Raw genomic sequence first — 26,242 nt, 5'->3', positions numbered from 1 at the left:
GATATTCTAATTTAGTGAGAAGCACTTGTACCTATAGAGTCAACAATCTAATATTACAATGATACCATACGCTGCAAAAGTAATATACTGTGCAGTTACAAACAATACTATATGATGCTCATTACAATGCTTATAAGCCTCCTCACATTGGCATGCCAGGCTAGGTCCCACTAATAAGCCTCTCATACAGCCAGATAAGATCTCATACTATACACTGATGAGGGGCAGTACCCTGAAACACTGTGTCTGCCAATTGAGATTCTTGTTTGGCTTTTATTGTAAGTCATACGGCAAGGCTGGTTAAAGGATTGTTATTGACTTTTAGGATTGCTACTTACAATAACTGGCACTAGAGTTCAAGTCTTCTTCCTTTCTGAAGAGGCAACTTACATATTTAATTTTCCCATAGGAACATTGGAAGGCTTTTAAGCCTCCTCACTTTGGCATGCCAGGCTTGTCACTCTCTACAAGGAGAAACATTACCCCTTAGATACCATTTAGTGGTTCAATAATACCATCATACAGTTCCACACAGAAATATACAATTGCAAAAAAAACCTGCTATACAAATAATTTTAAGCTTTATGGTGGTCGCAAACCTCCGATAGCAGAATATATGTGAAGCCTTGCCCCAGTTAATACATTATGGATCAGGTTGCCAGTTCAGACCAGTAGAAATTCCTACTATATATTTGTCTAGAAGGCAAATAAATCTGTCAAGTAGACCAAGAACAGAAGACAAAACACTTACATGCACCTCATGGAAACCCTATACATGCATGTTTTTTTTATAACTGGATTTTTATTTAATTTTCAAAATAAAGTTATAGAATAACACAAAACTCAAGATGGAAGCAGTACTACATTTAATAATCTATCATCAACAATGAAGGAACTCAACACTTAAGAGCTCACATCTTATATTTAAGGTACCGTCACACTAAACGATATCGCCAGCGATCCGTGACGTTGCAGCGTCCTGGCTAGCGATATCGTTTAGTTTGACACGCAGCAGCGATCAGGATCCTGCTGTGATGTCGCTGGTCGCTGAATAAAGTCCAGAACTTTATTTGGTCGTCCGATCGCCGTGTATCGTTGTGTTTGACACCAAAAGCAACGATACCAGCGATGTTTTACACTGGTAACCAGGGTAAACATCGGGTTACTAAGCGCAGGGCCGCGCTTAGTAACCCGATGTTTACCCTGGTTACCAGCGTAAAAGTAAAAAAAACAAACAGTACATACTCACCCAGCGTCATACCTCCCCCAGCGTCTGCTTCCTGACACTGACTGAGCGCCGGCCCGAAAGTGAAAGCCGCTGTGCTGTTAGGGCCGGAGCTCAGTCAGTGTCAGGAAGCAGAAGCTGGGGGACGCTGGGTGAGTATGTACTGTTTGTTTTTTTTACTTTTACGCTGGTAACCAGGGTAAACATCGGGTTACTAAGCGCGGCCCTGCGCTTAGCAACCCGATGTTTACCCTGGTTACCCGGGGACCTCGGCATCGTTGGTCGCTGGAGAGCGGTCTGTGTGACAGCTCCCCAGCGATCAAACAGCGACGCTGCAGCGATCGGCATCGTTGTCGCTATCGCTGCAGCGTCGCTTAATGTGACGGTACCTTTAGATCTGGACAATGACAAGACAGGACAGGGGCCATGGGGGGAGGAAGTAAAGGACAATTCTAATTAGTCAGGTAATACATGAACTAGTTTTCATAACAATGTACATTAGCAATCCCTTTGTATCCGGTATCTGTCCAAAGGAGTCAAGACCCCTTAATTGTGTTATTTAACAGGGCTGTAAGGTATTCCATGCTTCGCACATGTTGTTACGCATGTGTAACACATTATTTAATGGAGGTTGACTCAGCTTCCATTTACATGCCATCAGACATCTAGTAGTGGTCATGTGTAGCAAAAGATGTCTGGATTTCTGGGTAATCTGAAACGGTGGGATATTGAGCAAATAAAGTTTGGGATCTAGGGGTACTTGAAGACCAATGACCTTAAAATAAACCCTGTACATACATTTAAGATGGTGGTGTAAGAGTTTTAGCATATAAATTGGAGGATCATAAAAGGGTAACTGTAGAGGGCATAACACAGGTGGCACCAGATGGGCCTCCATCAACACTAGGATACTGTACTGCCTGAGGAGGTGGTGATGGTGAACTCAGTCGAGGGGTTCAAGAGATTCCTGGATGTCTTCCTGGAGCGTAAGAATATTGTATCTTACAGCTATTAGGTACTTTAGAAGGACGTAGATCTGGGGATTTATTCCGACGGAATATAGGCTGAACTGGATGAACAAATGTCTTTTTTCGGCCTTGATAACTCTGTTACTATGTTACTGTGGGATCGGGCTTTCTTCTGAATCGATGGTTTTGTGATATGGACCTTGAACTACTTCAGTAACGTCCATGTCTTTTTATCTTGCAGGAAGATGACTTTGAAACAGAAAGTGATAAGGTTTTGAAGATCAGCGAAGCAGATGACGCAGGTGAGTGAGTTGTCCTGGATGTTGCAATCATGGCGCATATCCTACCTCCCGTTATACATCCATTCTTGGGTGTCATGATGACTGCCGTGGTTTCAGCATGTTTTCTGAATAGGACTGTGTTCTGTAGAATGAAAGCTTATTATTTATTCAGTTCATTGGATGAATAATGGATGACTTTGTCTAATAATCAATACATTTGTACAGGAAAGGAGCTAAAATTGACAGATTCTCAAAGATGTACAGTGACTTCACGCTCAGACAGAAGGAGCCCCTGTGCAAGAACAATATATGAGGCTTATGCAATCAAATAGATCATCATAATGCAGAATTCCACCTGCTTTGGAGGTAGCTGCGGTCCCCTTACCTCTTGGGCCCCTATGTGGCTGCCTTTTGTTATAGATTTAGTTCTGCAAATCATACTGTGCACACTATAGATTCAGAGAAATAATACAAATATTTCACAAAAAAAGCAAATGTAATAAAAATGTCATGAATCTTATTTCCTCTAATTAATTGCCGTCCTATAATATTACCCCTAATGTGTGTGTTTCTGTGGAATATTTTGACACTTTGCAAACAATATAAATCATACAGTGTCTAATTATGTGTCCTATACAGTAATTGCGCCACTTCAGCCAACCAAACTGGGGGTCATACGCTTCAGTGATCCCAAAAAGCAGGTGCCGCTGAGCCTCTTCTGATTAGAGTGGGGTTCGAGTATGTGCAATTCCTCTCCATCTCCATTCATAGCCGGATACAGAAGGAAATGGCTCCAGGTTCTTTGTCATTTCCAGTGTGTTTGCTAACAAACAGACACTAACGAGAAAGCTCAATTGAAGCTTTTGTGTATAAGATGGCTTTCACCATAGGTGTCTGTATAGAGCTCTTCTTATCCCAACAATGGGGCCTTTGTCAGTCCTGCAGCTCTATGATATATTACTATGCAGAATTTGATTACTGATAAGACCTTTTCTCCACCTAGCCAAGCATTTTTCTGCCAACTTTAAATTCACAGGAAAAAAAATTCCATTCTGCCAATGGCATCTTTGTTGATGTGTTAAAAGGACTGTCCGGGACTTACATATCAGTGCATTAAGGTGCAGTTGTACCAACCAATTTTGTGGCATGGAACGACAGCCGACCAATAAATATTTACTGATCAGTATTCATTTAATAGCCGCTTTACACAGTCAGACCGCTAATCAGATGTGCACTGAGAGATCAGTGATAGATAGTTCATTGCTCATAGGCCTCCATTATTTTCGGCAATGCAAGTCCTGTTTAGAAAGATGATCTTTTGTACAGCACAAAAAGACATTTCACCCGACGAACAACCGTTTTGCTCATCATGTTTAAACCGCATGATTATCATGAAACAATTATCTTAGACAGAGGCGTAGCTAGGGTTTTGGTTCGGGGGGGGGCAAAACTTCTGAGTGGGCCCCTAACTGGGTAACCTTGATTACAACTGTATGACGCACCCTAATAGTGGAGGAGAACCTCAGCAGATGTCCGCCCTGTTGCTGAAAATAGTTTTTATATAAAGACCAATATTGATATTACCGCCATATGGTCAGTGGTGGATACCTACCATTCCTGCAGAACATATAAGAGATCACAGCACAGTTACAGTTGCCATTCTTTCTGAAGGAGTCGTTCACTTGTCAAGTCTTTTCCATCTGGCTCAGACCGACTTGACAACTTATTCCAGCCATGACTCGTCTGAAGAGAATACAACAAAGACACATTTGACGTCTCATATTTTCAGCACCGTCCCCATCTATTCCCAACCTGCAAAAACTCCTCATCCTGCTGATACCCCAATGCTGACCTGCTGCTGCCATATGTGTCCCTATTATTGCACCTGCTGTGTGGTTCTGTGTGCCCTCTAAATTCTAAAGCAACCCTCTAGAATATAGCAAGTGCCCTAGAAAACAGTGCCCACATTGTGCACCCTAGAAAGAAATATTGCCTGTGTGCCCCTTTGACAGTCACAGTAACCTGAGTTCCCCTATAATAATAAGTGCCCACTTTACATTTAATAATGTCCCGAGTCTCCCCTTGTACATCTCCCCTATACACAGAATGATGCTCTCTTATATACAGTCTAATGCCCCCTCATTTTATATATACTGACCTCTTAGTATCCCCCAAACTGTTTGAAATCTCAAACACTGTAATCTCCACACTGTATGATGGCCCCCTAGATAGCCTCTATATAGTATAATGCACCAGACGTGTTGTGAATTTGCTTTTTGCTCCCTCTAGTGGTTGCTAGTTTTTTGACTCTGGTTTTTCTTTCATTCCTTTTATCCGCACCTGGGTCGTTAGTTAGGGGTGTTGCTATATAAGCTCCCTGGACCTTCAGTTCAATGCCTGGCAACGTAGTTATCAGAGCTAGTCTGCTGTGCTCTTGTCTACTGATCCTGGTTCCAGTTATATCAGCTAAGTCTGCTTTTTGCTATTTGTTTTGGTTTTGTATTTTTGTCCAGCTTGTTCCTAATCTATATCCTGACCTTTGCTGGAAGCTCTAGGGGGGCTGGTGTTCTCCCCCCGGACCGTTAGACGGTTCGGGGGTTCTTGAATTTCCAGTGTGGATTTTGATAGGGTTTTTGTTGACCATATAAGTTACTTTTCTTTATTCTGCTATCAGTAAGCGGGCCTCTCTGTGCTAAACCTGGTTCATTTCTGTGTTTGTCATTTCCTCTTACCTAACCGTCATTATTTGTGGGGGGCTTCTATCCAGCTTTGGGGTCCCCTTCTCTGGAGGCAAGAAAGGTCTTTGTTTTCCTCTACTAGGGGTAGCTAGATTCTCCGGCTGGCGCGTGTCATCTAGAATCAACGTAGGAATGATCCCCGGCTACTTCTAGTGTTGGCGTTAGGAGTAGATATATGGTCAACCCAGTTACCACTGCCCTATGAGCTGGATTTTTGTACTCTGCAGACTACCACGTTCCTCTGAGACCCTCGCCATTGGGGTCATAACAGTTTGCCAGGCCAGTATTAAATGTTTAATGCATTGCAGAAGAGGGATTATAAGAAAGAAGATTCTGAGTTTTTTTTTTTTTTCTTTCTTCTTCCCCTTTACCTCAGAGTGGCTATGCTTGCTGCAGACATGAATGTCCAGACCTTGATTACAAGTGTGGACCAGCTGGCTACTCGTGTGCAGGGCATACAAGACTATGTTATCAGAAATCCTAGGTCAGAACCTAAAATACCGATTCCTGAACTGTTTTCCGGAGACAGGTTTAAGTTTAGGAATTTCGTGAATAATTGTAAATTGTTTTTGTCCCTGAGACCCTGTTCATCTGGAGATTCTGCTCAGCAAGTAAAAATTGTTATTTCGTTCTTACGGGGCGACCCTCAGGATTGGGCTTTTTCGCTGGCGCCAGGAGATCCGGCATTGGCTGATCTTGATGCGTTTTTTCTGGCGCTCGGTTTACTTTATGAGGAACCCAATCTTGAGATTCAGGCAGAAAAAGCCTTGCTGGCTATGTCTCAGGGGCAGGACGAGGCTGAAGTGTATTGCCAAAAATTTCGGAAATGGTCCGTGCTGACACATTGGAACGAGTGTGCACTGGCCGCTAATTTTAGAAATGGCCTTTCTGAAGCCATTAAGAATGTTATGGTGGGTTTTCCCATTCCCACAGGTCTGAATGATACTATGGCACTGGCTATTCAAATTGACCGGCGGTTGCGGGAGCGCAAAACCGCAAATTCCCTCATGGTGTTGTCTGAACAGACACCTAATTCGGTGCAATGTGATAGAAAAACCGCAAATTCCCTCATGGTGTTGTCTGAACAGACACCTGATTTAATGCAATGTGATAGAATCCTGACTAGAAATGAGCGGAAAATTCATAGACGCCGGAATGGCTTGTGCTACTACTGTGGTGATTCTACACATGTTATCTCAGCATGCTCTAAACGTATAGCTAAGGTTGTTAGTCCTGTCACCGTTGGTAATTTGCAACCTAAATTTATTCTGTCTGTAACTTTGATTTGCTCACTGTCATCTTATCCTGTCATGGCGTTTGTAGATTCAGGTGCTGCCCTGAGTCTCATGGATCTCTCATTTGCTAAGCGCTGTGGTTTTACTCTTGAACCATTAGAAAATCCTATTCCTCTTAGGGGTATTGATGCTACACCATTGGCAGCAAATAAACCGCAGTATTGGACACAGGTTACCATGTGCATGACTCCTGAACACCGCGAGGTGATACGTTTCCTGGTTTTACATAAAATGCATGATTTGGTTGTTTTAGGGCTGCCATGGTTACAGACCCATAATCCAGTCCTGGACTGGAAGGCTATGTCAGTCTCAAGTTGGGGCTGTCGTGGTATTCATGGGGATTCCCTGCCTGTGTCTATTGCTTCTTCTACGCCTTCGGAAGTTCCGGAGTATTTGTCTGATTATCAGGATGTCTTCAGTGAGTCTGAGTCCAGTGCACTGCCTCCTCATAGGGACTGTGACTGTGCTATAGATTTGATCCCAGGCAGTAAATTTCCTAAGGGAAGACTGTTTAATCTGTCGGTACCTGAACATACCGCTATGCGTTCATATATCAAGGAGTCTCTAGAGAAAGGACATATTCGTCCGTCTTCTTCCCCTCTTGGTGCGGGATTCTTTTTTGTGGCAAAAAAGGACGGATCTTTGAGACCTTGTATTGATTATCGGCTTTTAAATAAGATCACTGTCAAATTTCAGTATCCTTTACCGCTGTTGTCTGACTTGTTTGCCCGGATTAAGGGTGCCAAGTGGTTCACCAAGATAGACCTTCGTGGTGCGTACAACCTTGTGCGCATTAAGCAAGGTGATGAATGGAAAACCGCATTCAATACGCCCGAAGGTCATTTTGAGTACTTGGTGATGCCTTTTGGGCTCTCCAATGCGCCTTCAGTTTTTCAGTCCTTTATGCATGACATTTTCCGGAAGTATCTGGATAAATTTTTGATTGTTTATCTGGATGATATTTTGTTTTTTTCTGATAATTGGGATTCGCATGTGGAGCAGGTCAGGTTGGTCTTTAAAATTTTGCGTGAAAATTCTTTGTTTGTCAAGGGCTCAAAGTGTCTCTTTGGTGTACAGAAGGTTCCCTTTTTGGGGTTCATTTTTTCCCCTTCTGCTGTGGAGATGGACCCAGTCAAGGTCCGAGCTATTCTTGATTGGACTCAGCCCTCGTCAGTTAAGAGTCTTCAGAAGTTCTTGGGCTTCGCTAACTTCTACCGTCGTTTTATCGCTAATTTTTCTAGCATTGTGAAACCTTTGACGGATATGACCAAGAAGGGCTCCGATGTAGCTAACTGGGCTCCTGCTGCCGTGGAGGCTTTCCAGGAGTTGAAACGCCGGTTTACTTCGGCGCCTGTTTTGTGCCAGCCTGACGTCTCACTTCCCTTTCAGGTTGAGGTGGATGCTTCGGAGATTGGGGCAGGGGCCGTTTTGTCGCAGAGAGGCCCTGGTTGCTCTGTTATGAAACCTTGTGCCTTTTTCTCTAGGAAGTTTTCGCCTGCCGAGCGAAATTATGATGTGGGCAATCGGGAGTTGTTGGCCATGAAATGGGCATTTGAGGAGTGGCGTCATTGGCTCGAGGGTGCTAAGCATCGTGTGGTGGTCTTGACTGATCACAAAAATCTGATGTATCTCGAGTCTGCTAAACGCCTTAATCCGAGACAGGCCCGCTGGTCATTGTTTTTCTCCCGCTTTGATTTTGTTGTCTCGTATTTACCAGGTTCAAAGAATGTGAAGGCCGATGCTCTTTCTAGGAGCTTTGTGCCTGATGCTCCTGGAGTCGCTGATCCTGTTGGTATTCTTAAAGATGGAGTTATCTTGTCAGCTATTTCTCCGGATCTGCGACGTGTGTTGCAGAGATTTCAGGCTGATAGGCCTGAGTCTTGTCCACCTGACAGACTGTTTGTCCCGGATAAGTGGACCAGCAGAGTCATTTCCGAGGTTCATTCCTCGGTGTTGGCAGGTCACCCGGGAATTTTTGGCACCAGAGATCTGGTGGCCAGGTCCTTTTGGTGGCCTTCCTTGTCAAGGGATGTGCGGTCATTTGTGCAGTCCTGTGGGACTTGTGCTCGAGCTAAGCCTTGCTGTTCTCGTGCCAGCGGTTTGCTCTTGCCCTTGCCTGTCCCGAAGAGACCTTGGACACATATCTCCATGGATTTCATTTCTGATCTTCCGCTATCTCAGGGCATGTCCGTTATCTGGGTGATATGTGATCGCTTCTCCAAGATGGTCCATTTGGTTCCTTTGCCTAAGCTGCCTTCCTCTTCCGATCTGGTTCCTGTGTTTTTCCAGAACGTGGTTCGTTTGCACGGCATCCCTGAGAATATTGTGTCAGACAGAGGATCCCAGTTCGTTTCCAGGTTCTGGCGATCCTTTTGTAGTAGGATGGGCATTGATTTGTCGTTTTCGTCTGCTTTCCATCCTCAGACTAATGGACAGACGGAGCGAACCAATCAGACTTTGGAGGCTTATTTGAGGTGTTTTGTCTCTGCTGATCAGGACGATTGGGTGACATTCTTGCCGTTGGCTGAGTTTGCCCTTAATAATCGGGCTAGTTCCGCCACCTTGGTTTCGCCTTTTTTCTGCAACTCTGGTTTCCATCCTCGCTTTTCTTCGGGTCATGTGGAGCCTTCTGACTGTCCTGGGGTGGATTCTGTGGTGGATAGGTTGCAGCAGATCTGGAATCATGTGGTGGACAACTTGAAGTTGTCACAGGAGAAGGCTCAGCGCTTTGCCAACCGCCGCCGCGGTGTGGGTCCCCGACTACGCGTTGGGGATTTGGTATGGCTTTCTTCCCGCTTTGTTCCTATGAAGGTCTCCTCTCCCAAATTTAAACCTCGTTTTATTGGGCCTTACAAGATATTGGAAATCCTTAATCCTGTATCTTTTCGTCTGGATCTTCCTGTGTCGTTTGCTATTCACAATGTATTTCATAGGTCCTTGTTGCGGCGGTACATTGTGCCTGTAGTTCCTTCTGTTGAGCCTCCTGCTCCGGTGTTGGTTGAGGGCGAGTTGGAGTACGTGGTGGAGAAGATCTTGGATTCTCGCCTCTCCAGGCGGAGGCTTCAGTACCTGGTCAAGTGGAAGGGCTATGGTCAGGAGGATAATTCCTGGGTGGTCGCCTCTGATGTTCATGCGGCCGATTTAGTTCGTGCCTTTCATGCCGCTCATCCTGATCGCCCTGGTGGTCGTGGTGAGGGTTCGGTGACCCCTCACTAAGGGGGGGGTACTGTTGTGAATTTGCTTTTTGCTCCCTCTAGTGGTTGCTAGTTTTTTGACTCTGGTTTTTCTTTCATTCCTTTTATCCGCACCTGGGTCGTTAGTTAGGGGTGTTGCTATATAAGCTCCCTGGACCTTCAGTTCAATGCCTGGCAACGTAGTTATCAGAGCTAGTCTGCTGTGCTCTTGTCTACTGATCCTGGTTCCAGTTATATCAGCTAAGTCTGCTTTTTGCTATTTGTTTTGGTTTTGTATTTTTGTCCAGCTTGTTCCTAATCTATATCCTGACCTTTGCTGGAAGCTCTAGGGGGGCTGGTGTTCTCCCCCCGGACCGTTAGACGGTTCGGGGGTTCTTGAATTTCCAGTGTGGATTTTGATAGGGTTTTTGTTGACCATATAAGTTACTTTTCTTTATTCTGCTATCAGTAAGCGGGCCTCTCTGTGCTAAACCTGGTTCATTTCTGTGTTTGTCATTTCCTCTTACCTAACCGTCATTATTTGTGGGGGGCTTCTATCCAGCTTTGGGGTCCCCTTCTCTGGAGGCAAGAAAGGTCTTTGTTTTCCTCTACTAGGGGTAGCTAGATTCTCCGGCTGGCGCGTGTCATCTAGAATCAACGTAGGAATGATCCCCGGCTACTTCTAGTGTTGGCGTTAGGAGTAGATATATGGTCAACCCAGTTACCACTGCCCTATGAGCTGGATTTTTGTACTCTGCAGACTACCACGTTCCTCTGAGACCCTCGCCATTGGGGTCATAACACAGACGATCCTCAATAGTCCTCAAAATAGTATAATGTTCTCCCCATAGTCCTCAATATAGTATAATGCACTCCCCATAGTCCTAAATATAGTATAATTCTCTCCCCATAGGCAGACTCTGTATAGTATAATGCACTTCCTATAGGCAGCCTCTATATAGTATAATGCACCCCCATAGACAGCCTCTATATAGTATAATGCACTCCCCATAGGCAGACTCTATATAGTATAATGCACTTCCCATAGGCAGCTTCTATACAGTATAATGCACCCCCCATAGGCAGACTCTATAGTATAATGTACCCCCCATATGCAGACTCTATAATATAATGTACCCCCATACGCAGACTCTATAGTATAATGCAGCCCCTAATATTATATACACCCCCATAGGCTTCCTCTTGTTATGACCTGGTGGTTAAGGAGCAACATGGGACAAGCTCTGAGGAGGTGGTATCTGTACTGACCGCAGTTCCTGATCCTAACACCAACACTAGAAGTAGCCGTGGGATGTTCCTGTCACTCCCTAGACACCTCGTCACAGCCTGAGAACTAACTACCCCTAAAGATGGAAACAGAAAGCTATCTTGCCTCAGAGAATACCCCCAAAGGAAAGATAGCCCCCCACAAATATTGACTGTGAGTGGAGAGGGAAATGACATACACAGAATGAAAACAGGATTTAGCAAAGGAGGCCAAAACTACCTAGATAGACAAAGCAGGAAAGGATACTGTGCGGTCAGTATTAAAAGCTAAAAAATCCACGCAGAGTTTACAAAAATAATCTCCACACCGACTCACGGTGTGGAGAGGCAAATCTGCTTCCCCAGAGCTGCCAGCTAAGCAGAATATTTCATACTGACAAGCTGGACAAGAAAAAACATAACATGAGCCGAACGATTAAGTCCACAGCAAGTGGACAACCAAAAGAACAAGCAATGACTTATCTTTGCTGAAGCAGGCTATCAGAGAAATCCAAGGAGAGATCTGAATCCAACCAAGAAACATTGACAGCTGGCACTGGCTGAAGACTAGAGCCAGGCTAAATAGCAGAGCCAGGAGAGACGATCAGTGGAAGCAGCTGCTAATGCTAAACCCAAGGAGCAACAGTTCCACTCAAAACCACTGGAGGGAGCCCAAGGGCAGAATTCACAAAAGTGCCATTTACAACCACCGGAGGGAGCTGTTGTGAATTTGGATTCTGGGCTCCCCCGGTGGCTACTGGTGGAATTGAACTTGTGACATCATCTTCCCTGTTCACCTGTTCTGATTAGATCTGGGTGTCGCTATATAACCTGGCTTCTCTGTTAGATGCTTGCCGGTCAACAATGTTATCAGAAGCCTCTCTGTGCTTGTTCCTGCTCCCAGACATCTACTAGATAAGTTGGACATTCGTCCATGTTTTGTTTTTGTATTTTGGTTCCAGTTCACAGCTGCAGTTTCGTTACTGTGTCTGGAAAGCTCTTGTTGATCAGGAATTGCCACTCTGGTATTATGAGTTAATGCCAGAGTCCTAAAGTAATTTCTGGATGTGTTTTGTTAGGGTTTTCTACTGACCATGAAAGTATGCTTTCTGTCTTCTGCTATCTAGAAAGCGGACCTCAAATTTGCTAAAACTATTTTCCTGCTGCATTTGTTGTTTCATCTCATATCACCGCCAATATATGTGGGGGGCCTCTGTCTCCTTTTTGGGCATTTCTCTAGAGGTGAGTCAGGTCTTATATTTCCCTCTGCTAGCATTATTTAGTTCTCCGGCCGGCGCTGGGCATATAGGGATAAAAAGTAGGACATGCTACCTGGCTACTTCTAGATGATGCGGTAGGTTTAGTTCATGGTCAGTATAGTTACATCTTCCAAGAGCTTGTTCCTATAGAGGCTTATGCTAGTTCTCTGGCCATGGAGATCATGACAGTTTGACCGGCCCGCTAAAGGGTTAAAATCCTTGGCTGAGAAAGGAGAGAAATAAGAAGTCTGCTGAGAGTTTTTTTTTTTTTTTTTTTTTTTTTTTTTCTCTGTGCTCTTAATTGGATCACTTGCCAGTCTGTCTATGCTGCAGTCTTTCTTTTTTTTCTCTCTCCTTATAATCTTTGAATGGCTTTGTGTTCACCTGTTAATAATGGATCTTCAGAGTGTAACTGCAGGTTTGAATAATCTCACCACGAAAGTACAAAATTTGCAAGATTTTATTATTCATGCTCCGGTATCTGAGCCGAGAATTCCTTTGCCGGAATTCTTCTCAGGGAATAGATCTAGCTTTCAGAATTTTAGAAATAATTGTAAGCTATTTTTGTCCCTGAAATCTCGTTCTGCTGGAGACCCTGCACAGCAGGTTGGGATTGTGATTTCCTTGCTCCGCGGCGACCCTCAAGACTGGGCTTTTGCATTGGCACCAGGGGATCCTGCGTTGCGCAATGTGGATGCGTTTTTTTTGGCCTTGGGCTTGCTGTATGAGGAACCTCATTTGGAACTTCAGGCAGAAAAAACTTTGATGTCCCTATCGCAGGGGCAAGATGAAGCTGAAATTTACTGCCAAAGATTCCGTAAATGGTCTGTGCTTACTCAGTGGAATGAGTGTGCCTTGGCGGCTACTTTCAGAGAGGGTCTCTCTGATGCCATTAAGGATGTTATGGTGGGGTTCCCTGTGCCTGCGGGTCTGAATGAGTCCATGACAATGGCCATTCAGATCGATAGGCGTCTGCGGGAGCGCAAACCAGTGCACCATCTGGCGGTGTCCACTGAGAAGACGCCAGAAAGCATGCAGTGTGATAGAATTCTGTCCAGAAGCGAGCGGCAGAATTTTAGACGGAAAAATGGGTTGTGTTTCTATTGTGGGGATTCTACTCATGTTATATCAGCATGCTCTAAGCGTACTAAAAAGCTTGATAAATCCGTTTCCATTGGCACTTTACAGTCTAAATTTATTTTGTCTGTGACCCTGATTTGCTCTTTGTCATCTATTACTACTGACGCCTATATCGACTCTGGCGCCGCTTTGAGTCTTATGGATTGGTCCTTTGCCAATCGTTGTGGGTATGATTTAGAGCCTTTGGAAACTCTTATTCCTCTGAAGGGGATTGACTCCACCCCATTGGCTAATAATAAACCACAATACTGGACACAAGTGACTATGTGTATTAATCCGGATCACCAGGAGACTATTCGTTTTCTAGTGCTGTATAATCTACATGAGGATTTGGTGCTGGGATTGCCATGGCTGCAGTCTCACAACCCAGTCCTCGACTGGAGAGCTATGTCTGTGTTGAGCTGGGGATGTAAGGGGACTCATGGGGACGTACCTTTGGTGTCCATTTCATCATCTATCCCCTCTGAAATCCCTGAGTTCCTGTCTGACTATCGTGACGTCTTTGAAGAACCCAAGCTTGGTTCACTACCTCCGCACCGTGAGTGCGATTGTGCTATAGATTTAATTCCGGGTAGTAAATACCCAAAGGGTCGTTTATTTAATCTGTCTGTGCCTGAACATACTGCTATGCGAGAATATATAAAGGAGTCCTTGGAAAAGGGACATATTCGTCCATCGTCATCTCCCTTAGGAGCCGGTTTTTTCTTTGTGTCAAAAAAAGACGGCTCTTTGAGACCATGTATTGATTATCGGCTTTTGAATAAAATCACGGTTAAATATCAATACCCATTGCCGTTGCTGACTGATTTGTTTGCTCGCATAAAGGGGGCCAAGTGGTTCTCTAAGATTGATCTCCGTGGGGCGTATAATTTGGTGCGGATCAGGCAGGGGGATGAGTGGAAAACCGCATTTAATACGCCCGAGGGCCACTTTGAGTATTTGGTGATGCCTTTTGGTCTTTCTAATGCCCCTTCAGTCTTCCAGTCCTTTATGCATGATATTTTCCGCGATTTTTTGGATAAATTTATGATAGTGTATCTGGATGATATTCTGATTTTTTCGGATGACTGGGACTCTCATGTCCGGCAAGTTAAGAGGGTTTTTCAGGTTTTGCGGTCTAATTCTCTGTGTGTCAAGGGTTCTAAGTGCGTTTTTGGGGTTCAGAGAATTTCCTTTTTGGGATATATTTTTTCTCCCTCTTCCATTGAGATGGATCCTGTCAAGGTTCAAGCTATTTGTGATTGGACGCAGCCCTCTTCTCTTAAAAGTCTTCAGAAATTTTTGGGCTTTGCCAACTTTTATCGTCGATTTATTTCTGGTTTTTCGGATGTCGTTAAGCCATTGACCGATTTGACTAGACAGGGTGCTGATGTTGCTAATTGGTCCCCTGATGCTGTGGAGGCCTTTCAGGAGCTTAAGCGCTGTTTTTCTTCTGCCCCTGTGTTGCGTCAGCCTGATGTGACTCTTCCTTTTCAGGTTGAGGTCGACGCTTCTGAGATCGGAGCTGGGGCCGTGTTGTCGCAGAAAAGTTCTGACTGCGCCGTGATGAGGCCTTGTGCCTTCTTTTCCCGTAAATTTTCGCCCGCTGAGCGGAATTATGATGTTGGGAATCGGGAGCTTTTGGCCATGAAGTGGGCGTTTGAGGAGTGGCGCCATTGGCTCGAGGGGGCCAGACATCAGGTGGTGGTATTGACTGACCACAAAAATTTGATTTATCTTGAGACCGCCAGGCGCCTGAATCCTAGACAGGCGCGCTGGTCATTATTTTTTTCTCGGTTTAATTTTGTGGTATCGTACCTACCAGGTTCTAAGAATGTTAAGGCGGATGCCCTTTCTAGGAGTTTTGAGCCTGATTCACCTGGCAACTCTGACCCCACAGGTATTCTTAAGGAGGGAGTTATCTTGTCAGCCGTTTCTCCAGACCTGCGGCGGGCCTTGCAGGAGTTTCAGGCGGATAGACCGGATCGTTGTCCGCCTGATAGGCTGTTTGTTCCTGATGATTGGACCAGTAAAGTCATCTCTGAGGTGCATTCTTCTGCGTTGGCAGGTCATCCTGGAATTTTTGGTACCAGGGATTTGGTGGCAAGATCCTTCTGGTGGCCTTCCCTGTCACGAGATGTGCGAGGCTTTGTGCAGTCTTGTGACGTTTGTGCTCGGGCCAAGCCTTGTTGTTCTCGGGCTAGTGGATTATTGTTGCCCTTGCCTATTCCTAAGAGGCCTTGGACACACATCTCGATGGATTTTATTTCAGATCTGCCTGTTTCTCAGAAGATGTCTGTCATCTGGGTGGTGTGTGACCGTTTTTCTAAGATGGTTCATTTGGTTCCCCTGCCCAAATTGCCTTCTTCTTCCGAGTTGGTGCCCCTGTTTTTTCAAAATGTTGTTCGTTTGCATGGTATTCCTGAGAATATCGTTTCTGACAGAGGAACCCAATTTGTGTCTAGATTTTGGCGGGCATTTTGTGCTAGGATGGGCATAGATTTGTCTTTTTCGTCTGCTTTTCACCCTCAGACTAATGGCCAGACCGAGCGGACTAATCAGACCCTGGAGACATATCTGAGGTGTTTTGTGTCTGCTGACCAGGATGATTGGGTTGCTTTTTTGCCATTGGCGGAGTTCGCCCTCAATAATCGGGCCAGCTCTGCCACCTTGGTTTCCCCGTTTTTCTGTAATTCGGGGTTCCATCCTCGATTTTCCTCCGGTCAGATGGAATCCTCGGATTGTCCTGGAGTGGATGCGGTGGTGGAGAGATTGCATCATATCTGGGGGCAGGTGATGGACAATTTAAAGTTGTCCCAGGAGAAGACTCAGCTTTTTGCCAACCGTCACCGTCGTGTTGGTCCTCGGCTTTGTGTTGGAGATTTGGTGTGGTTGTCTTCTCGTTTTGTCCCTATGAGGGTCTCATCTCCTAAGTTTAAGCCTCGGTTCATCGGTCCGTATAAAATATTGGAGATTCTTAACCCTGTTTCCTTCCGTTTGGACCTCCCTGCATCCTTTTCTATTCATAACGTTTTTCATCGGTCGTTATTGCGCAGGTATGAGGCACCGGTTGTGCCTTCCGTTGAGCCTCCTGCTCCGGTGTTGGTTGAGGGTGAGTTGGAGTACGTTGTGGAAAAAATCCTAGACTCCCGTGTTTCCAGACGGAGACTCCAGTATCTGGTCAAGTGGAAGGGATATGGCCAGGAGGATAATTCTTGGGTCACTGCATCTGATGTTCATGCCTCTGATCTGGTTCGTGCCTTTCATAGGGCCCATCCTGATCGCCCTGGTGGTTCTGGTGAGGGTTCGGTGCCCCCTCCTTGAGGGGGGGGTACTGTTGTGAATTTGGATTCTGGGCTCCCCCGGTGGCTACTGGTGGAATTGAACTTGTGACATCATCTTCCCTGTTCACCTGTTCTGATTAGATCTGGGTGTCGCTATATAACCTGGCTTCTCTGTTAGATGCTTGCCGGTCAACAATGTTATCAGAAGCCTCTCTGTGCTTGTTCCTGCTCCCAGACATCTACTAGATAAGTTGGACATTCGTCCATGTTTTGTTTTTGTATTTTGGTTCCAGTTCACAGCTGCAGTTTCGTTACTGTGTCTGGAAAGCTCTTGTTGATCAGGAATTGCCACTCTGGTATTATGAGTTAATGCCAGAGTCCTAAAGTAATTTCTGGATGTGTTTTGTTAGGGTTTTCTACTGACCATGAAAGTATGCTTTCTGTCTTCTGCTATCTAGAAAGCGTACCTCAAATTTGCTAAAACTATTTTCCTGCTGCATTTGTTGTTTCATCTCATATCACCGCCAATATATGTGGGGGGCCTCTGTCTCCTTTTTGGGCATTTCTCTAGAGGTGAGTCAGGTCTTATATTTCCCTCTGCTAGCATTATTTAGTTCTCCGGCCGGCGCTGGGCATATAGGGATAAAAAGTAGGACATGCTACCTGGCTACTTCTAGATGATGCGGTAGGTTTAGTTCATGGTCAGTATAGTTACATCTTCCAAGAGCTTGTTCCTATAGAGGCTTATGCTAGTTCTCTGGCCATGGAGATCATGACAGGGAGCCCAAGAACGGAATTCACAACAGCCTCTATAGTATAATGCAGACTCTAATATAATATACACCCCCATAGGCAGCCTCTATAGTATAATGCAGCCCCTAATATAATGCACCCCCACAGACAGGCTCTATAGCATAATGCAGCTCTTAATATAATGCACCCTCATAGGCAAACTGTATAGTATAATGCAGCCCCATTAAAAAAATAAATCCAATAGTCACCTCTCTTCATCCTGGTTCCTCCGCTGCTCCGAGCGCCCGCACATCTCCGGACCGCAGGCACCGAGTAGTGATGTCATTGCAACCCCCTGTCAGTGTCAGCGTCAGCATCGGTGACGTCAGACGCTGAGAGGGGGATGATGGGAGAGGGAGCATAACGCTCCTTCTCTCATCAATGCGGTCAGCTGTATCGACATCCAGCCGATACAATTGATCTTGCGATCAAGGGCGGGGGAGTGCACTGCTGGCACCGGGCCCCCCACCTGCTCAGAGGCCCATAGCGGCCGGGTGGCAGAGCAGGGAGATCGATTCTCCCTGTTCTGCCGCAGAATGTAACTGTATTGGTGTGCTGCGCTCGCCGATACAGTTACAGTGGTGTAGCTTGAGGTGGGCCCCCTCAGAGCGCAGGGTCCATGGAGACTACCGCCTCTACCCCCCAGTAGCTACGCTACGGATTTCCTAGGACACTCCTTGCATAAACATGCAGTGTAAATGGATCTATAGGTTCAACTCCAGCCATCCGACTGGTCAGCTGATATTTGGTATGGAAGTGGCTAGATGTAAGCAATGTATAGGGCGGACCACCGCTGCCTGTTGTGTAGTGGCTTTTACTGATTGCTGCAGTTTATTTCTAATTAGAAATTTAGTTGATTATTTCTATACTTCACCATATTGAATCTATTGTGTTACACTTTGTATTAGTTGTATATTTATCACCACAATTGGTTGGTTATATTGAAGGTGTTCTGTATATTTAGGTAGATGAAGCACCAAAAATCTTTAATATGGTCCTGCATTTTTTGGTGCTCTCACTCTCAAAAAGGTACAAGAGAACTGGTGTTTAAAAGTGATACATGTGCAGCGCCCCAGAGTCCTGGTCGTTGCAGTACTGATGCTCCGCCGCTAAGGGGGGCTATGGTACGTCTGATGGCACTGAAAGAGTTCTTCTGACCAGGTATCACAGTCACCAATACACTTCACAGTCTGGCCTCCAGGGGGAGCTAAGGGTGCTATGTATTAGGCCACTCCTCACAATCTGGTAAAACTGGGGGTTAGGCAGAAAGTTAGACAGAAGCTGACTGGGAATCGAACAGGCAACACCCTGTGGCAGAGGGTGTTGCGGGGAGAGACTCAGGGGGGTCTCGGTCAGGGGTGGGATCCTGACAGAGGCCTAGCGAACAGAGAGAACGTTACGGGACCGCGCCTGCACTTGATCGCGGCGGTACCCTAAGAAAGGACAAGAAGCGAGGTATATTGTGCTGAGTGAGAAACGAGATCAACGCAACAAGGAGAAATACCAGTAGGAGTCGTGCTGTAAGACGAGGCAACATCCTACTGAGGCGCGTAGCCGGTGGCCGGAACGCCGAGGAAGTACTAGGCTCCAAGCAATACTTCAAACCTACGGCAGGACAGTCAGCTATAGGCGGGCTATCTCACACAAATCACCTACGAAGACACAGGGGGCAACAATAGGAGAAGGGCGACCCTAGGGTCCAGGAAGAACTCCGAGCCTACCCGTCATACGGGTGCGTCCTAGCCATATCATCTGGGGGACGAAGAAGAACATCATAATCGAGTTGTGAGGGAACTTCAGAAACAGACACAACAGTTGTGGGGACTATCCCGTAAGCACAGCAGGGGAGGACCACAACACTAGCGCTAGAAGGTAGGCACAGATTTCCACCTGCAAAGGGAACTCTGGAGGTGCCATCAGACCGGCCGGACTTGCGCAGCCCGGTTAACCGTATTCCGGACTGAGGATCCTGGGACCTTCAGTAAAGAGGTAAAGAGACTGCAACCTGGTGTCCTCGTTATTTACTGCGACCTGCACCGCACCACCACAACATCATCATCATTCCATCCACACCCTTCATTGTACGCCCCTCAGCAGGGTCACGGACCGGGTCTAGCCACCGTGACAACCCCAGAACAGAGACTCAGAGGCCCGGTACCGGGTACCCCTCGGCCCTGTGTCAGTGGGGGCGCTACAACTTGGCGTCACGAACAGGATCTACTTAAGCCTGAAGAATCAGGTCATGTGTGCCTTGGAACTGTGCTTTATTGTGCTTGGACTGTGACTTGTTGCAAAGACTGTGCAGTGCCACTTGCCGCCAAAAACCGCCGCCATTACAGCGCTGAGGAGAGCGCAGGAGAAGAAGAGGGGCGTGGAGTAGGCGTGGACCAGCTGAAGAGCGCGAAAGACAATGGCCGCCCAGTCTAAATATTTCTGCACTGTGAGGACGTGTCCGTCAGCAGCCGAGATCCGCCTCCTGATTCTCAATGGTGGGCGGAGACAGAGAAAACGAAACCGCCCACGAAGGAGAGAGCGGGAAAAGGACCAGGAAGCGACCCATGCGGAGGACGCCATGACGAGTCGCTCAGACCAGGAATGCGGGGTTGAAGCCGAAGACTCCCCCAGCCACCCGGATGAGCCCAGCGGCCAGCTCTCCGCGATTGGGGCCGGCCTCCTGCAAATGGAGATGGAGGGCCTGATCGAACAACTCCTCCAGCTGCGGACGGGGACGCCAGCGGAGGACCTTCTAACGTCGGACCCTGCGTTGCTGCCGGAACCCAGCCGACGCTCCCATTGACCATACCGCCAGCGGAGCCGACCGAGGAGGGGCACGCACCGACTGGTGAGTCCGCCGACCCTGTCCTGCTGGCTGAGGGTCTGTTGATAGGCCCCGTCGCGGCACCCCCTCTCCCTGGGACCCATAGACTCCAGCGCTTGTTACCGTGGGAGGAGACAACGGGTATGGAACACTTCTTGAAGGCCCCGATTCCACCAATTACCCCGCTGAGTGAGGTCCATGCGGAGCGTACAGTGTGCCGCTTGGTGAACCCAGGACCCAACCTCATGGGGTTCCCCGGGGTGGAGACACAGGAAGGGGAGATGGTGCAGGCCCTGAGCTGGGAGGAATACCAGGTCCAGCTGGAACAGCAGTGGGAGGAGAAGGAAAGGGCGTACCAGGCCGGGCTAGAGGCCTACCACCAAAAGGACTCGGCGGTCAAGGACCGGGCCCGCAAGGACCCCATCGCTCACCAGGCCCCGCGCAGGCAGGGCACCGTTGTCGCCTTCAAGCTCCGCAGAGGCTGGGGCTTTATAAAGGAGCCGGGCCTGTACGCCGAAGTCTTTGTCAACCAGCGGGATGTGGAGTCTCATCTCAGAGAGGGCCACCCAGACCGGGATCTCTACCCGGGGGACGAAGTTACTTACACCAGGCACTTTGGGGAAAAGGGGTGGTTCGCCCTGAATGTCCATAAGAAGCAAAACCTCGTGACACCCCCGACTAAGGGGCCAGTGAAGCTGACCCCCGTAGTAAAAGTGCCCCCTTGTGGTCAGCCCATGATCATCACCAAGACCACCGAGGTCACTCCGACGTACACCATCATCAAAACCACGACCTGCAACATTGTCACCTCAACCACTGTCGTGGCCAAGGGGGCGTCTTCTCAGGTGGTCAGTGCACCAGCTGCCCCAGAACGGAAGACGGTGGGTACGCAGACACCCAGATGGGACAACACTCCCCCTTACGCAGTACCAGGCGGCGGACAATATCCAAAGGGGTTGCCTCCGCCGGTGCTGCCTCCTGAGTGGTTCAAGTAAATGTTCTAATCTTCCGAACATGTAAATAGTTAACTGTTTGCCCTCTTGCTGCTATGACCCGAGTAGGGTAACTCTTAAAGGGATCCCTTTGTTTACCCGGGATCCCTTCTTCTGCTTTTTGTTTTTGTTTCCTGTTTTATCATTGTTGAAAGAACTGCTGGATCATGAACACTGCATGATTACAAACTCCTTGTAAATAGTTGGCACCTTCTTAAAGGTGCCCTCTACTGGTTTTAGAAAAGAAAGGACTCTTTGCGAAGAAACTGTTCCTGGAAGCAGTACCGGAGTCCTTGCTGCGTACGGACTTGCAGCTTGAGAAGTTTCACTACCTCATAGAGACTTGGTTCCTTCTTAAAGGGAACGTTCATCGATAGCGCTTAAAGAATGATGATGCTTTAAAAGAAAGTGTTAATAATGCTTACGTATAAAAAAGTTATATGTAGTGAGCTAGTTAATTGTGAGAAATGTTTAATGATGTTGCTAGAAGAATGAGGACAGGAAGTGAACCCATACGGGGTTAATCGGTGAGTCCTCCTAGGAGCCATACAGAGATGGCTCAGAGATCTTGAACTGAGAGATGGATGATACGTTCTATACTGTGTATAGTAGCAGAGAGGCAGTAGGCCCGGGCGGAAACGGGCGGTCCTGCAACAGAACGAGAGGCAGTAGGCCTGGGGCAGATAGACAGGCGGTCCTGCAGATGTAAAGATGGAAAATGAAGAAAAAGTTGATTAGCCTTATAATGTTTTATAAGAAGGTCTTTAGTGGATTCAGCGTGTACGTCCTTAAAGGCAATGTTAAATTATTATTCAGAAATTTGCACTAAGTAGAATACCCGGTTGGGTAAGAAAAGTTATTTATAGTATGTTATTTAAAGTATTTAACCATGTTTGTAACGTTCAAGTGTCCTCATCTCCCATAAAGGGAAGCTCTGTTCAAACTTGCTTATTGTTATTGCATTTCAAAATTGTATGTCTTTTTGCTGATATGTATTGTTGTTTTCTTCCCAGTCCAAGAGTACTGGATTTAACCGGGGGGGGGAGTGCAGCGCCCCAGAGTCCTGGTCATTGCAGTACTGATGCTCCGCCGCTAAGGGGGGCTATGGTACGTCTGATGGCACTGAAGGAGTTCTTCTGACCAGGTATCACAGTCACCAATACACTTCACAGTCTGGCCTCCAGGGGGAGCTAAGGGTGCTATGTATTAGGCCACTCCTCACAATCTGGTAAAACTGGGGGTTAGGCAGAAAGTTAGACAGAAGCTGACTGGGAATCGAACAGGCAACACCCTGTGGCAGAGGGTGTTGCGGGGAGAGACTCAGGGGGGTCGCTGTCAGGGGTGGGATCCTGACAGAGGCCTAGCGAACAGAGAGAACATTACGGGACCACGCCTGCACTTGATCGCGGCGGTACCCTAAGAAAGGACAAGAAGCGAGGTATATTGTGCTGAGTGAGAAACGAGATCAACGCAACAAGGAGAAATACCAGTAGGAGTCGTGCTGTAAGACGAGGCAACATCCTACTGAGGCGCGTAGCTGGTGGCCGGAACGCCGAGGAAGTACTAGGCTCCAAGCAATACTTCAAACCTACGGCAGGACAGTCAGCTATAGGCGGGCTATCTCACACAAATCACCTACGAAGACACAGGGGGCAACAATAGGAGAAGGGCGACCCTAGGGTCCAGGAAGAACTCCGAGCCTACCCGTCATACGGGTGCGTCCTAGCCATATCATCTGGGGGACGAAGAAGAACATCATAATCGAGTTGTGAGGGAACTTCAGAAACAGACACAACAGTTGTGGGGACTATCCCGTAAGCACAGCAGGGGAGGACCACAACACACAAGCGCTAGAAGGTAGGCACAGATTTCCACCTGCAAAGGGAACTCTGGAGGTGCCATCGGACCGGCCGGACTTGCGCAGCCCGGTTAACCGTATTCCGGACTGAGGATCCTGGGACCTTTAGTAAAGAGGTAAAGAGACTGCAACCTGGTGTCCTTGTTATTTACTGCGACCTGCACCGCACCACCACATCATCATCATTCCATCCACACCCTTCATTGTACGCCCCTCAGCAGGGTCACGGACCGGGTCTAGCCACCGTGACAACCCCAGAACAGAGACTCAGAGGCCCGGTACCGGGTACCCCTCGGCCCTGCGGCAGTGGGGGCGCTACACATACATTGAAATAGTACAGTGAATGTGCTAAAAGGTGTTGTCCACTATCTGAACAACCCCTTCTCAATTACTGTATTTGCCCATTTAAAATAAAAATAGCCTGTACTCACCTTCAGTGCCGACACTGTTCCAGTGATGTCATGCATTGTCTCCCAGGGCTCACGTGATGCTGTCACTTGAGCCTTACAGCCAATTATCGGTCGCTCATGTTCCTCTTCACTCTCACTTCCTTCAGAAGAAACTGACATCTTGAGGAAGTCAGAACAGCTGCTGCTCTCTCACTTCTTCCAGATGTCAATTTATTACAAAAAAGTGAGAGTGAAGCAGACCATTAGGTCCTCTGATTGTTATGTCACGTGAGCCCTGCAGCCAATGTCATGTCATGCAAGCCCTGGGAGATCGATACCAACATCACTGGAAAGGTGCCAGCAATGGAAGTGATTACAGCCTGTTTTTATTTAACAAAGGGAAATATAGTAATTGAGAACCAGTTGTCCGAGTTATGGACAACTACTTTAAAGAAAAGGACAGAAAAATGGCGTTAGTTGAACTTGGAGCAAAGGAAATCTTAGAGGTGACTTTTTATATATATATTCTGTATGGGGAGTCAAAAAATAAAAATTGGTCTGTGAACTGTACAAAAATCTCAGACAGTAAGAGGAATCAAGCTTCATAATATCCTAAAAGAAAATGTTGTAAAGGCAAATACAATGACACTAATTAAAGTGTGTCTAGACAGCAGACAATTGCAAAATTGGCTAAAGCTGCCCAATAGATTACTTTTTTCCTTCTAAATTGAACATTTGTTTTTTTGACAGTCACAGGAATATTTATCAATTAAGATTTTGGCCAATGGACATAACACTGTTCATCAAGTGATATTTCATTTACAAAACTGGAAGTTGTCAGTGTGTCAATGAGCTGATATAAGTAGAAATGGAGTAAGGGTGCACCACACAGAGTAAAAATAATCAGATAGGTATTAAGAGGAGGAGCCACATAGGTAGTAGTAATGAATAACAAAGCAAGACGAAAAACGACTACCCAATGGATATGCACACTACAATATAAAAACATGAAATAATTTTATTAATACTGACACAGCAAACAAGTGAATATAAAAGCAATTAAAATAGCATAACGATGGGATCACAGACCCAGATGCCCATGGGATATTATATGTATAGAGGCTACAAGATATTGCAATAAATAGGTATCAAACAATATTATTATCAAATACACAAAATAACAGCTGGATAAAGATACAAAAATAGGTACTGATACTGAAGACCTGCTGAAACAGTGTCTATGTGTCTGAGGCTGCACTAATGCAATAAGCCATATGGTAAATGTGGCACCCCATGAGTCCGGTTGCCACAGTGGCATTGCCTCCCTCACAGGGGGTGATAAGTTCTTGCCTGGAGGCTGGGTTAGAGAGTTCAGTGTGAGACAGTGAATGGAGAGGAAGCATGTGAGGAGAGCCTGGGAGTGGAGCTGCAACTGAGCTCACCCCAGGATTGAGCACAACAGAGCAGACACCGGAGTCCGTGGTGGTGTGGGAACTACATGCCCCGCAACCAAATCCGGAGGGCAGGAGATTGCAGGTCTCCAAGCCATAACTGACACCTGAAGGCACAGCCACATATCAGAGCCCAGAGTCACCACGAGGGAGTGACACCTGGAAAAGGCTCAAGCTGCCTGCCATGCGGGTAGTTTTTCACTAAGTGGACAGATTGAGAGAGGGACTTGAGGAGAACTACAAGCATCAGGAACCCAGAGAGCAGCGCAGTAGGGAGGCTTCCAACCCCATCTGGCTAGGGGAATTCTGAACTGCTTCATGGCTGCCCGGATCTCCAATGCCACCTGTTACCTGTGTCCTCCAAGTATTCCTGCACCCCAACATCCACAACCCCTCATAGACTGTTCTGGTAACCTCGGGGCCCCGCTCCACCTGTGGGGAGTCAAACCATCTCAGCTACAACACCATCGTCCCCAGCGGTCCCTTTAAGCAGCTTCGGCCATCACTGGCCGAGTACCACAGGTGGCGTCACAAATAATGCCCTTTTCCTATTTATTCTTTTCCAATCCCCTTTAATTGCACCCCCAGGGCCATGGACCAGGTCACTGATGCCGTGACTGCCCCTTTAAGAGCCGTGCGACTCGGTTCCGAGTACTCCACGGCCCTAGCGGGTGTGGCATAAACACTAGCAATAGTACCTCAAGATTAAAAGATCTGTAGATGGGGCTGCTACCAAAATAAGAAAAAACAGCCCAATTGAAGTTCATGAAGTGTGCATGGGAGAGGTTACTGGCCATAGCCAGAAGGTACCTGTAGAGAGAGGTACATGTTGCCTGGAGAGATGCACCTAAGAACCACGATATATAAGAACCACGATATAGCAGGCCAAAAGTTGCAAAGGCCATCTGACCAGTCTGGGAGCCAACCTCACGCGTATTGCCGCGTCACCCACGGCTTCGTCAAGGGAATAACGAGCCAGCGTCACGGTCTCCACCATCGAAAAAATCAAACATGAAGTGGAAGTCAGGGTTGCAGATGATACATGACTTCCTGTTCCTGCTCAAATCAACAGAAGGTGGGGACAATGACGCCAGCGCTGATTGAACGACGGCATCACATGTCACAAAAACAGCACTGCAGCCCCAGTAGATGGAGTGCCAACACTGCAGGAATGGCCCCAGCATGGGAGGTGAGTATAAGCTTTATTATTTTATGGGGGCCAAGCAAGAGGTATGAGAAAAAGTTGTCCACTTAACATTTAATAATTCCCCCAGAGTCCCACCCACATACAGTAAACTGATAATGTCCTCCGAGTCCCCCCTTCATCATACAGC

General features: G+C 46.8%; 1 protein-coding gene across 3 annotated transcripts in view; it reads left to right on the top strand.

Moving 5' to 3' along the window:
- MXRA7 (matrix remodeling associated 7) overlaps positions 1-26,242 on the top strand; it is a 78,792-nt gene that overhangs the window by 35,514 nt on the left and 17,036 nt on the right. For all 3 annotated transcript variants that reach the window (XM_077251835.1, XM_077251836.1, XM_077251837.1), the window contains exon 2: positions 2,435-2,495. In XM_077251835.1, the coding sequence (XP_077107950.1) occupies positions 2,435-2,495 (61 nt within the window). The remainder of the gene's footprint in view (positions 1-2,434; positions 2,496-26,242) is intronic.

The sequence above is a fragment of the Ranitomeya variabilis genome, chromosome 4 (assembly GCF_051348905.1).
Source record: "Ranitomeya variabilis isolate aRanVar5 chromosome 4, aRanVar5.hap1, whole genome shotgun sequence".
Classification (NCBI taxonomy): domain Eukaryota; kingdom Metazoa; phylum Chordata; class Amphibia; order Anura; family Dendrobatidae; genus Ranitomeya; species Ranitomeya variabilis.
Note: the sequence above shows the minus strand (reverse complement) of the source record. Positions and strands in the feature narration are given on the sequence as shown.